At 38.6% G+C, this 13,933-nt stretch overlaps 1 protein-coding gene and 1 long non-coding RNA gene across 2 annotated transcripts in view; both read right to left on the bottom strand.

Moving 5' to 3' along the window:
• Nucleotides 1-977: 977 nt before the first annotated feature.
• On the bottom strand, nt 978-4,870 carry LOC140597317 (L-lactate dehydrogenase B chain-like). Its single transcript, XM_072745535.1, has one exon. The coding sequence runs from the start codon at nt 2,191-2,193 to the stop codon at nt 1,474-1,476; it is 720 nt and encodes a 239-aa protein (XP_072601636.1). The 5' UTR covers nt 2,194-4,870; the 3' UTR covers nt 978-1,473.
• Nucleotides 4,871-12,430: 7,560 nt separating this feature from the next.
• LOC140597315 (uncharacterized) overlaps nt 12,431-13,933 on the bottom strand; it is a 41,733-nt gene continuing 40,230 nt past the window's right edge. The window contains exon 3 of the long non-coding RNA XR_011999188.1: nt 12,431-13,801. This is a non-coding gene — a long non-coding RNA (uncharacterized lncRNA). The remainder of the gene's footprint in view (nt 13,802-13,933) is intronic.

The following is a 13,933-nucleotide window of genomic DNA, read 5'->3' as shown; positions in this document are numbered from 1 at the left end:
AATGGTTTAGTTTCTTTTCCATCATGATCATGGATATTCTTTTATCCCCACCCTAATTGTGGAAACCTCTATTTTTTATTTTTTAATTATTTTCTTTATTGAAGTTCGATTTGCCAATGTATAGTATAACACTGAGTGCTCATCCCATCAAGTGCCCTCCTCAAGGCCCGTCACCCAGTTACCCCATCTCCCAACCCACATCCCCTTCCACTCACTACCCTTTGTTCATTTTCCAGAGTTAGGAGTCTCGCATGGTTTGTCTTCCTCTCTAATTTGTCCCACTCATTTTCCCTCCTTTCCCTTTTAATTCATTTCACTATTTCTTATATTACCCATATGAGTAAACCATATGATGATTGTCCTTCTCCGGTTGATTTACTTCACTCAGCATAAAACCTTCCAGTTCCATCCACGTTGAAGCAAATGGTGGATATTGGTCCTTTCTGATGGCTGAGTAATATTCCATTGTATATATAGACCACATCTTCCTTCTTCTTTTGATGGACACCGAGGCTCCTTCCACAGTTTGGCTATTGTGGACATTGCTGCTATGATCATTGGGGGGCAAGTGTCCCGGCATTTCACTGCATCTGTATCTTTGGGGTAAATACCCAGTCGTGCAATTGTTGGGTCGTAGGGTAGCTCTATTTTTAACTGTTTGAGGAAACTCCACACTGTTTTCCACAGTGGCTGCACCAGTTCACATTCCCACCAACAGTGTAAGAGGTTCCCCTTTCTCCACATTCTCTCCAACATTTATTGTTTCCTGTCTTGTTAATTTTCACCATTCTCACTGGGGTGAGGTGGTATCTCATTGTGGTTTTGATTTGTATTTCCCTGATGGCAAGTGATGCGGAGCATTTTCTCATGTGCTTGTTGGCCATGTGTATGTCTTCTTTGGTGAAATTTCTGTTCATGTCTTCTGCCCATTTCATGATTGGATTGTTTGTTTCTTGGGTGTTGAGTTTCATAAGTTCTTTTTTTTTTCACACTATAATAGTTAATTTTATTTGTTCAAGGCTTATATTGTAAGTATTAAGCCAAGCTTGGGCTTTGATTCTGTGAGTCTGGATTCACATATTTAGGAAAATAAAAACAAACTGTGATCCATGTATAATGGATGAAAAGTTAAGGGCTCACAGTTAATCACATCATAGTTTTACATTTCTACAGCCTAGAAGCCAGAAGTCACAGATCTTTTAGGTCTTTCTGGATGTCCTTCAAGGTATCTGCACTTTTCTTGAGCTGGGTAACCTCATCATTCTTCAGCTTCTGGTTGATCACACTGGTTAAGCCCTGAGTGTTCAGGATACATGGAAGACTCAGGAAAACTTCGTTCTCGATACCATACATGCCATTCACCATTGTTGACACTGGATAAATCCTGGAGAGATTTTTCAACATGGATTCAATGAGATTAGCCACACTTAATCCAATAGCTCAGTTGGTATATCCTTTTAGCTTGATGACTTGTTAGGTACTTTCACCAACCATTTTATGCACTTCCTTCCAATTTTCATTGTTGTTTTCTGTTCTCATTTCTGAATTCAGTTCCCGAAGAGAAATATCTGCCACATTCACTCCACTCCACACAGCCACATTTGAGTCGCCATGTTCTCCCAAAATCCATCCATGGCAGCTGCTGGGATGAATGCCGAGTTTTTCATTCATAAGATAGCAAAATCTAGCAGAATCCAGATTACACCCACTTCTATTCACACGGTGCTTGGGTAGTCCATTTAGTTTCTGGGTAACAAATGTAAGAATATTCACTGGGTTGGAAACCACAATTATGATACAATCAGGACTGTACTTGACTATCTGAGAAATAATGAATTTGAAAACATTAACATTCCTTTGCACCAGATTGAGGCAGCTCTCTCTCTCCTGCTGGCAGACTCCTGCAGTCACCACCACAATCTTAGAATTGGCAGTCACAGAGTAATCTTTATCTGCCACAATTTTAGGTGTCTGGAGAAATAAGCTCCCATGCTGTAGATCCATCATTTCTCCTTTGAGTTTATCTTCTAAAACATCCACAAGGGCAAGTTCATCAGCCAGAGACTGTCCCAGAATGATGATGACACATGCCATACCAACTTCTCGAACACACACTACAGTGATCTTATTGTTTGGGATTGCTGCCTCTTCTTCTGCAACTGGTGCAATCAGTTTTACTGTAAGAGTTGCCATTGTGCCATGAGACAACTGGCTTTAAGAGTCCTGCGAAGAAGAAGACAATGTTAGCTGCGTGCGTACCCTTTGGCGCAGAAACTGCCTCATAAGTTCTTTATAGTTCTTGGATACTAGCCCTTTATCTGATATGTCATTTGCAAATATCTTCTCCCATTCTGTAGGTTGTCTTTTAGTTTTGTTGACTGTTTCTTTTGCTGTGCAGAAGCTTTTTATCCTGCCTAAGTCCCAATAGTACATTTTTGCTTTTGTCTCCCTTGCCTTCATAGATGTATCTTGCAAGAAGTTGCTGTCGCCAAGTTCAAAAAAGGTGTTGCCTGTGTTCTCCTCTAGGATTTTGAAGGATTCTTGTCTCACATTTAGATCTTTCATCCATTTTGAGTTTATCTTTGTGTATGATGTAAGAGAATGGTCTAGTTTCATTCTTCTGCACGTGGCTGTCCAATTTTCCCAGCACCATTTATTGAAGAGACTGTCCTTTCTCCAGTGGATGTTCTTTCCTTCTTTGTCAAATATCAGCTGAAAATAGAGTTGAGGGCCTATTCCTGGGTTCTCTATTCTGTTCCATTGATCTATGTGTCCGTTTCTGTGCCAGTACCACTGTCTTGATGATCACAGCTTTGTAATACAGCTTCAAATCCGGCATTTTGATGCCTCCGGCTCTGGTTTTCTTTTTCAATATTCCTCTGGCTATTCGGGTCTCTCTGATTTCACACAAATGTTTTTTTTAAAGATTCGTTTAAAATATTTTATTTATTTATTCATGAGCGACAGAGAGAGAGAGAGAGAGAGAGGCAGAGGGAGAAGCAGGCTCCACGCAGGGAGCCCGATGTGGCACTGGATCCCGAGACTCCAGGATCACACCCTGGGCTGTGGGCGGCACTAAACGGCTGCGCCACCGGGGCTGCCCTGATTTCACACAAATCTTAAGATTATTTGCTCCAACTCCGTGAAGAAAGTCCATGGTATTTTGACAGGGATTGCACTGAATGTGTAGATTGCCCTGGGTACCATAGAGATCTTCACAATATTTATTCTTCCAGTCCATGAGCATGCAGTGTTTTTCCATCTCTTTGTGTCTTCCTCAATTTCTCTCAGAAGTGTTCTGTAGGTTTTAGGGTATAGATCCTTTACCTCTTTGGTTAGGTTTATTCCGAGGTATCTTATGCTTTTGGGTGCAATTGTAAATGGGATTGACTCCTTAGTTTCTCTTTCTTCAGTCTCATTGTTAGTGTATAGAAATGTCACTGATTTCTGGGCATTGATTTTGTATCCTGCCACACTGTTGAATTGCTGGATGAGTTCTAGCAATCTTGGGGTGGAGTCTTTTGGGTTTTCTATGTACAGTTTCATGTCATCTGTGAAGAGGGAGAGTTTGACTCTTCTTTACCAATTTAAATGCCTTTTATATCTTTTTGTTGTCTGATTGCTGAGGCTAGGACTTCTAGTATTATGTTGAATAGCAGTGGTGAGAGTGGACATCCCTGTCATGTTTCTGATCTTAGGGGAAAGGCTCTCAGTTTTTCCCCATTGAGAATGATATTTTCTGTGGGCTTTTAATAAATGGCTTTTAAGATATTGAGGAACGTTTGCTCTATCCCTATAATCTGAAGCATTTTGATCAAGAATGGATGCTTCTTTTGTCAAATGCTTTCTCTGCATCTATTGAGAGGATCATAGGGTTCTTGTTTTTTCTCTTGTTGATGTGATCTATCACATTGATTTGTTTTACAAGTATTGAACCAGCCTTGCATCCCGGGGATAAACCCCACTTGGTCATGGTGAATAATCTTCTTAATGTATTATTGGATCCCATTGGCTAGTATCTTGGTGAGAATTTTTGCCTCTGTGTTCATCAGGGATATTGGTCTATAATTCTCCTCTTTGGTGGGGTCTCTGTCTGGTTTTGGAATTAAGGTGATGCTGGCCTCATAAAACGAGTTTGGAAGTATTCCCTCCCTTTCTATCTTCTGAAACAGCTTTAGTAGAATAGGTATTATTTCTTCTTTAAACGTTTGATGGAATTCCTCTGGGAAGCCATCTGGCCCTGGACTTTTGTGTCTTGGGAGGTTTTTGATGACTGCTTTAATTTTCTCACTGGTTATCGATATCAGCCTGTTCAGGTTTTCTATTCCTTCCTGTTCCAGTTTTGGTAATTTGTGGTTTTCCAGAAATGCATTCATTTCTTCCAGATTGCCTAATTTTTTTGGCATACAGCTATTCATAATATGTTTGTAAAATCATTTATATTTCCTTGGTATTGGTTGTGATCACTCCTCTTTTTTTTCATGATTTTATTTATTTGAGTCTTTTTTCTTTTTAATAGGGCTGGCTAATGGTTTATCTATCTTATTAATTCTTTCAAAGAACAAACTCCTGGCTTTGTTGATCTGTTCTACAGTTCTTCTAGTCTCTCTTTCATTGAGTTCTGCTCGAGTCTTTATTATCTCCCTTATTCTGCCTAGTGTAGGTTTTACTTGGTCTTCTTTCCCCAATTCCTTTGGGTGCAAAGTTAGCTTGTGTATTTCAATTTTTTCCAATTTTTTGAGGGAGGCTTGTATTGCGATGTGTTTCCCTCTTAGGACCACTTTTGCTGCATCCCTAAGATTTTGAATGGTTGTATCTTCATTTTCATTAGTTTCCATGAATCTCTAATTCTTCTCTAATTTCCTGGTTGACCCATTCATCTTTTAGTAGGATGCTCTTTAACCTCCATGTGTTTGAGTTTCTTCCAAATTTCTTCTTGTGATTGAGTTGCAGTTTCAAAGTATTGTGGTCTGAAAATATGCAGGGAAAATCCCAACCTTTTGGTATCAGTTGAGACCCGATTTGTGATGCAATATGCATTCTATTCTGGAGAAAGTGCCACATGCACTTGAGAAGAATGTGTATTCAGTTGCATGGATGGAAAATTCTGTATATATCTGTGAAATATATTTGGTCCAGTGTATCACTTCAGGCCCTGTTTCTTTGGTGATGTTCTGCTTAGAAGATCTGCCATTTGCTGAAAGTGCCGTGTTGAAGTCTCCTACTATTATTGTATTGTTATCTAAGTATTTCTTTACTTTGATTATTATCTGATCGATATAATTGGCAGCTCCCACATTAGAGGCATAAATATTCATGTTTGTTAGATCTTCTTGTTGAATACACCCCGTATGTATGATATAGTGTCCCTCTTCATCTCTTACTACAGTCTTTGAGATAAACTTTGATTTATCTGATATGAGGATTGCTACCCCAGCTTTCTTTTGAGGACCATTTGAATGGTAAATGTTTCTCCACCCCTTCATTTTCAGGCTCTAGGTGCCCTTAGGTCTAAAATGAGTCTGTTGTAGACAGCAAATAGATAGGTCTTGCTTTTTTTATTTTTATTTTTATTTATGATAGTCACAGAGAGAGAGAGAGAGAGGCAGAGACACAGGCAGAGGGAGAAGCAGGCTCCATGCCCTGGGAGCCCGACGTGGGATTCGATCTGGGGTCTCCAGGATCGCGCCCTGGGCCAAAGGCAGGCGCCAAACCGCTGCGCCACCCAGGGATCCCAGGTCTTGCTTTTTTATCCAGTCTGAAACCCTGCATCTTATGATGGGATCATTTAGCCCATTCATGTTGAGAGTAACTATTTAAAGATATGAATTTAGTGTCATCGTATTACCTATTTAGTCTCTGTTTTTGTGGATTGTTTCTTTGGGCTCCTTCTTTCTTTTATAGGGTCCCCCTTAATATTTTTGGAGAGCTGGTTTGGTGGTCACATATTCTTTCACTTTCCAACTATTCTGTGAGCTCTTTATCTCTCCTTCTCTTCTGAATGGCAGCCTTGCTGGATAAAGTATTCTTGGCTGCATGTTCTTCTCATTTATGACTCTGAATATATCCAGCCAGCCCTTTCTGGCCTGCCAGGTCTCTGTGGCAAGAGACACAGAGACCTATACCTGCTATTAATCTGATATTTCTCTCCATATAAGTTAAGAATCTCTTGTCTCGTGCTTCTTTAAGACTTTTCTCTTTATCTTTGAAATTTGGAAGTTTCACTATTAAATGTTGAGGTATTGAATGGTTTTTATTGATTTGGGGGGGAAACCTCTCTCTCTCTCTTCGATCTGAATGCCTGTTTCCTTCCCCAGATATGAGAAGTTCTCAGCTATGACTTGTTCAGATATATTTTGTGGTCCCCTCTCTCCCTCTCTTTCTCTCTCAGTCTTTTCTGGAATCCAAATTAGATGTATACTATTCTTTCTCAAGCTATCATTTATTTCACTAAGCCTTTCCTGTGGGTTCTTAATTGTTTTTCTCTTTTTTCCTCAGCTTCTTTCCTTACCATCAACTTGTCTTCTGTGTCACTCACTCTTTCTTCCATCTCTTTAACCCTAGCAGTTAGAACATCCAGTTTGGATTGCATCTCATTTAATCTTTTTGTAATTTGGGCTTATTAGATCTCAATTCTGCAGTAACAAAGTCTCCTGTGTCCTTTATGCTTTTTTCCAGAGCCACCAGTAGCTTTATAATTGTACTCCTGAATTGAATTTCTGACATCAAATTGAAAACCATATTCTGTAACTCTGTGGCAGAGAGTGTTGTTTCTGGTTCTTTCTTCTGTGGTGAATTCTTCCTTCTAGTTATTTTGTCCAGTGCAGAATGGGTGTATGAGTAGGCTGAGTCAAAAATATCAACCATGACCTAAATAAAATACACCCTAGATGATTCCAAAGAGGTCAGAGTCCAGAAAATAAAAGGAAAAGATTAACAGAAAAAAATAAAAGAACCACTAAAATGAAAAACAAATTTTAAAACAAAGGAGTAAAAATTAAAAAAAAAAAAAAGAAGAAGAAAAAAAGAAAAGGCAAAAAAAAAAAAAAAGAAAGAAAGAAAAAGAGGGGAAAAAAGGAGAAGATGGTGGTGGTGAGGAAGGGGTAGTGGAGAGAGAATGTAGTCTACCTGAGTGTCCTAGAGGGTGATCCTCTTGGTTCTGAGTTTATTTTGTTCTATATTTAAAAGATGCTCAATCCTAAATTTATATAAACCAGCAATACCTATAGAAAGCCTCAACATTGACCACCAAAACATAAACAAGATAAAAGAGGGGGGCAGAATGGGAAGGAAGAGAGAATATAATCTCATAGAATAAACCAATATTGTATTCCACTTGGTTCTGGGTGTATGTTGGTCATGTTTTAGAAGGCACTAACTTACACCCTTATAAAACAGAATGATGCAGGAAAAAAATCCCATATCTAGTATATCTACCAGCATTATTTTTAAAGATTTTATTTATTTATTCATGAGGGACACAGAGAGAGAGAGGACACAGATGCATCCCTATCTACCAAAATTAAATCAAATACATTGAAGGGAATCCAGAAGTCAAAAATATATCTACAACATGTAATTGTAGAAATACGAAAGTCAAGAAGGAAAAACCTTAAAAGTGAAGATAACTACAAATAACTACAAAATATTGTAGTTAAGGTGAGAAAAGAGAAAAAATATTGGAACATTTTAGTCTGAAATAAAAACGAGTCATAATGGAAAAAGAAAAAATAAAAAAGATCCTTTGGTTATATATATTATTTTCCCTCAGTCCTGGAGCTTTCCAGTGCTACTTGATTGATAACCTTGCTCTTCCCTTATTCTTCCAGCTGGTCTTCTGGGGAAGGTGGGTCTGCCGTGCTTTCAGGTGTGTGTACCTGGGGAAGATGTCCCCCCTGCCAGGTGCCGGGCTCAGTGTGAGCTGTTTACCCCATGAGTCCTCTGTTCCCTGGTGGCCCCGCCCCTCCCAGGCACACGGTGAAACAAAAAGGAAAAGCAAAATGGCGGCAGCCAGATCTCCAGCCCTGGGATCAGCTCCCTCTGAGTAACTAACTGCAGCTCCCAGTCCACACTGGCCCAGATACTCCTGGGGGAAGGCGTGAATACACTGATCTGCACAGATTGGGGACACCCAGTGGCAGGAGAGTTCTTGCTTTCCTGTGCCCATCCCACTTTTGCCTGTTCCAGAGGGCATGGAAGATCTCTGGCCTTGTCCACTTGGGCACCCTGGGATCCAGGGCCCTGTGCTGCTGGACTCACATTCGCAGGGACTGCCTTTCCCAAAGGGAATGGGGGGCACAGCTACCTCTTTCCACTGACAGGATATACGGTAAAGGGAGCTCTGTAACTGGCCCGCCTAACTGACTGGCTTCTCCCAAATGACCCCAGAGGGCTGTGGTGCTCCAGCTCTTTACTGAAATCGGACCTCGGTTGAGGTCTCCGGGGTGCCCCTCCTCTTGTAGTGACTCTAGCAATCTTGAGGCTTCACTGCCCCTCTTGCTAAGCACTTTTCCATCAGGGAAAACTCTAGCGCTGATTTTTAAAGTTCCAGCTTCTCCAGGGCGGGGCTTTCCTGCCATGGAGGCTCTCGCTGCTCTGCTTTAAGCCTGCTAGTCACGGTTCCCCTCCCCCACTTAATCCCCCCCCCCCCCCCATCTTCCTATCTTGTTAAAAGTGAAAACTTGTCGCTGTAGCTTTCCAACTATTCTTTCTTAAAATCTCAGGTCAAATTCATAGGTCTTCAGGATGTTTTGAAAGTCATCTAGGTAAGTTTGTGGGTCTAGGTGAGTTGAGGACCCTTACCCTTCCACCATCTTGCCTCTCCCTCCGAATTCCAGTACCTATTTTAAGAGAGAAAAGTAATATCCATTCAGTTTACCAAAGAGCCTTGGTTTTTATATTATTTGACCCATACATTTTTATCTAAAAAAAATTAAAGAAGTGTAGTCATATGTATGCATAATTATTTTCTTAATATTTATACATAAGAATTTTTGTGATTGGAAAAATTTAAATATCCAACAACAGATAGCTAGTTAAGTTGCAGTATATCCTTAAAATAGAATTCTATGAACATATTAAAAATAATATTGTAGAATTCAAATTCTGACCAGATGAAATATAAAGACCAAATTTACTCTCCTACTTTAAATGACTAAATACATGGGCAAATAGAAGAAACAATTTCCAGACATAGCAACAAGCAGCATAGGACTGTGTCCTTGAGGGATGGGAAGCAAACATGTTGAGCTATATACATTCTCATCAGCTTACTGCTTGCAGACTGCCATTTCCAGTCCACAAAATAGGAAGGAAGGACAGTAACAGAAATCAAAGCAACAATAATTTGCTGGACAAAGTAATGAAGATAAGGAAGCTCTATACAGAAAGCCCCATAGATCTATAGATGAATCCCACTGAGTCTTTGAGTATTGATCTGCAAATATGTAAAAGAAAATTATTCAAGGTCAGGAGGAAAAAAATAGCAAAGAGAGAGAGGCAAAACAATTTTGGAGTTCACACAAGACTGAAATAATCCATCTTCTCAGCAGTCAGAATGGAAGATTTCATAATACATGGTCACTAGATAGAATTCTCAGTAGGGCATCACCTTATAATAGAGCTGAATTAGTTCCAGATTAAAGGATTCTTTATATTTACAAAGGTTAACCTAGACAGGATACCACTGATTAACTGTGTACCTGCACAAAATCTATCATTACTTAAAAGAATAAATAAAAATCCATGAACCCACAACTATATGGTCAACTGATCTTCAACAAAGCAGGCAAGAATATCCAATGGAAAAAAGTTTCTTCAACAAATGGCATTGGGAAAACTGAACAACAACATGCAGAAGAATGAAACTGGACCACTTTCTTACACCATTACAAAAATAAATTCAAAATGGATGAAATACCTAAATGTGAGTCAAGAAACCAACAAAATTCTGGAGAAGAACACAGGCAGAAACCTCTTTGACCTTGCCATAGCAACTTCTTACTAAACACATTGCCAGAGGCAAGGGAAACAACAGGAAAAGTGAACTACTGAGATTTCATCAAGATAAAAAATTTCTGCACAGTGAAGGAAGCAATGAAACTAAAAAAACCTATGGAATAGGAGAAGATATTTGCAAATGACATATCTGATAAAGAGTTAGTATTCAAAATCTATAGAGAATCTATCAAACTCGATACCCAAAATACAAATAATCCAGTTAAGAAATGGACAGAAGACATAAATAGCCACTTTTCCAAAGAAGACATACAGATGGCTAGTAGACACATGAAAAGATGCTCAACATCACTCATCATCAGGGAAATATAAATCAAAACCACAAGAATATACCACTTCACGCCTGTCAGAATGGCTAAAAATAACAACACAGGCAACAACAGATGTTAGTGAGGGTGTGAAGAAAGGGGAATCCTCTTACACTGTTGGTGGAAATACAAACTGGTGCAGCCACTTGGAAAACAGTATAGAGATTCCTCAAAAAGTTAAAAATATAACTACCCTATGACCTGCGATTACACTAGTAGGTATTTACCCAAAGGATACAAAAATATTGATTCGAAGGGGCACCTGCATCCTGGTGTTTATAGCAGCATTATCAGCAATAGTTAAACCATGGAAAAAGCCCAAATATCCAGAGACTGATGAATGGATAAATACATATATACATATATGTAGAAATAAATAAATACATAATGGAATATTACTCAGTCATCAAAAAGAATTAAATATTACCATTTGCAATGACATGGAAGGAGCTAGAGTGCATTAAGCTAAGTGAAATAAGTCAGTCAGAGAAAGACAAATACATGACTTCAATCATATGTGGAACTTCAGAAACAAAACAAATAAACATATGGAACATATGGAAAGGAAAAAAAAAAGACAGGGAAGTAAACCATAAGAGACTCTTAACTATAGAGAACAGAGTTGATGGAGGGAGATGGGTGGGGGATAGTTAAATGAGTGCTGGGTATTAAGGAGGGTACTTCTTGTGATGAGCACTGGGTATTATAGGCAAGTGATGAAAGAACTAAATCCTACTCCTGAAACTAATAGTATTCTATATGTTAAGTAGCTAGAATTTAAATAAAAACTTGAAATAAAAAAACACCCATCAACCAACCACATATTTTTTAAAGATTTTATTTATTTATTTATTTATTTATTTATTTATTTATTTATTTATTTATTTATGAGAGACACAGAGAGAGAGAGGCAGAGACACAGGCAGAGAGAGAAGCAGGCTCCCTGCAAGGAGCTCAGTGTGGGACTAGATCCAGGATTCCAGACCCCAGGATAATGCCCTGAGCCTAAGGCAGACACTCAATGGCTGAGCCACCCAGGCATCCTAGCCAACTACATATATACATAATGTTTGGCATCTAATAAAAAATTACAAGGAATGCAATGCACATAAATAAGAAAATATGACATATAACCAGAATAAAGTCAAACTATAGAAACACACAGAGAAATGACATAAATAATGGAACTAGCAGACAGGAATATTGAAACAGTTAATATGAGTAAGCTCCATATATTTAAGAAAGTAAAGAAAACTAACAATGATGAGGAGAGAAATAGTGGGTATATATTTAAAATTATGCTGCTGGAAATGTAGAAATATTATACCTGAAAAGAAAAAAAAAGATAGAATGTAATCACCAGTGGGTTAGACACTGCAAAGAAAATATCAATGAATTTAAATACATAACAATACTAACATTCCAAAACAAAAGACCAAAGGGAAAAAAATACTGAAAAAATTAATGCAAAGAGCATTTGCACTCTGATCAAATATACAAGTGATTAAAGCCCCAGAAAGAGAGAAGGAAGTGGAAACAAAACAATATTTGAAAAAATAGTGGATAAAAATTTTCTAAATCTGGGGATGCCTGGGTGGCTCAGCAGTTGAGCATTTGCCTTTGGCTCAGGGCATGATCCCAGTTCGGGGATCGAGTCCCACATCCAGCTTCCTGTGAGGAGCCTGATTCTCCCTCTGCCTATATCTCTGCCTCTCTCTCCATGTGTCTCTCATGAATAAATAAATAAAATCTTTTTTAAAAATTTCTGAATGTGATGAAAATACTGATCCCACAAATCTAGCTTAATGAACCCCAAGCAGAACATTCAAATGAAGAAAAACATACCAAAACGTAACAATCAAGTTGTTGAAATGATCATTCAATATGTGCAAAAGAAATGGTTGACTAAATTGAACACCCATTTATTTTTGTTATTACAGAGGATTTTTATTTTTTTATTTTATTTTATTTTAATTTTTTTTATTGGAGTTCAATTTGCCAACATATAACATAACACCCAGTACTCATCCCGCCAAGTACCCCCTTAAGTGCCCATCACCCAGTCATCCCAACCCCCCGCCCACCTCCCCTTCCACTACCCCTTGTTCATTTCCCAGAATTAGGTGTTTCTTATGTTTTGTCACCCTCACTGATATTTTCACTCATTTTCTCTCCTTTCCCTTTATTCCCTTTCACTGATTTTTATATTCCCCAAATGAATGAAACCATATAATGTTTGTTCTTTTCCAATTGACTTATTTCACTCAGCATAATACCCTCCAGGTCCCTCCACGTCGAAGCAAATGGTGGGTATTTGTCATTTCTAATGGCTGAGTAATATTCCATTGTATACATAGACCACATCTTCTTTATCCATTCATCTTTCGATGGATACCGAGGCTCCTTCCACAGGTGTCCCAGTGTTTCACTGCATCTGTATCTTTGGGGTAAATCCCCAGCAGTGCAATTGCTGGGTCATAGGGCAGGTCTATTTTTAACTCTTTGAGGAACCTCCACACAGTTTTCAGAGTGGTTGCACCAGTTCACATTCCCACCAACAATGCAAGAGTTTCCCCTTTCTCCACATCCTCTCCAACATTTGTTGTTTTCTGTCTTGTTAATTTTCCCCATTCTCACTGGTGTGAGGTGGTATCTCATTTTGGTTTAGATTTGTATTTCCCTAATGGCAGTGATGTGGAGCATTTTCTCATGTGCTTGTTGGCCATGTCTATGTCTTCCTCTGTGAAATTTCTGTTCGTGTCTTTTGCCCATTTCATGATTGGATTGTTTGTTTCTTTGCTGTTGAATTTCATAAGTTCTTTATAGATCTTGGATACGAGCCCTTTATCTGATATGTCATTTGCAAATATCTTCTCCCATTCTGTAGGTTGTCTTTTAGTTTTGTTGACTGTTTCTTTTGCTGTGCAGAAGCTTCTTATCTTGATAAAGTCCCAATAATTCATTTTTGCTTTTGTTTCTCTAGCCTTCATGGATGTATCTTGCAAGAAGCTGCTGTGACCAAGTTCAAAAAGGGTGCTGCCTGTGTTCTCCTCTAGGATTTTGATGGAATCTTGTTTCACATTTAGATCTTTCATCCATTTTGAGTTTATCTTTGTGTATGGTGTAAGAGAATGGTTTAGTTTCATGCTTCTTCATGTGGCTGTCCAATTTTCCCAGCACCATTTATTGAAGAGAGTGTCTTTTTTCCAGTGGATAGTCTTTCCTACTTTGTCGAATATTAGTTGACCATAAAGTTGAGGGTTCTCTTCTGGATTCTCTATTCTGTTCCATTGATCTATGTGAACACCCATTTATGATAAAGTTCTCCATAAATTATAGATAAAAAGGAACTTCCTCAACCTCCACAAATTATAGGTTATAAGGAACTTCCTCAACCTACCTAAATGATGATAGATATTTAGTTTTAGTGGTGAATGACTGGTTCATTCTTAGTGGTGAATGACTGGTTACTTTACCTGTAACACGAGGAAAGAATGATCACTATTTGCACTTTTATTCAACATGACCTCGGAGATCCTACCCAGTGAAATAAGGTAATAAAGATAAATACAAGTTGAGGATCCCTGGGTGGCTCAGTGGTTTAGCAC

The sequence above is a fragment of the Vulpes vulpes genome, unplaced genomic scaffold (genome assembly GCF_048418805.1).
Source record: "Vulpes vulpes isolate BD-2025 unplaced genomic scaffold, VulVul3 u000000899, whole genome shotgun sequence".
NCBI classification, from domain to species: Eukaryota; Metazoa; Chordata; class Mammalia; order Carnivora; family Canidae; genus Vulpes; species Vulpes vulpes.
Note: the sequence above shows the minus strand (reverse complement) of the source record. Positions and strands in the feature narration are given on the sequence as shown.

What these genes read in the sequence shown, in the direction of transcription:
- LOC140597317 (XM_072745535.1), bottom strand. Translation starts at nt 2,193, where the DNA reads ATGGCAACTCTTACAGTAAAACTGATTGCACCAGTTGCAGAAGAAGAG.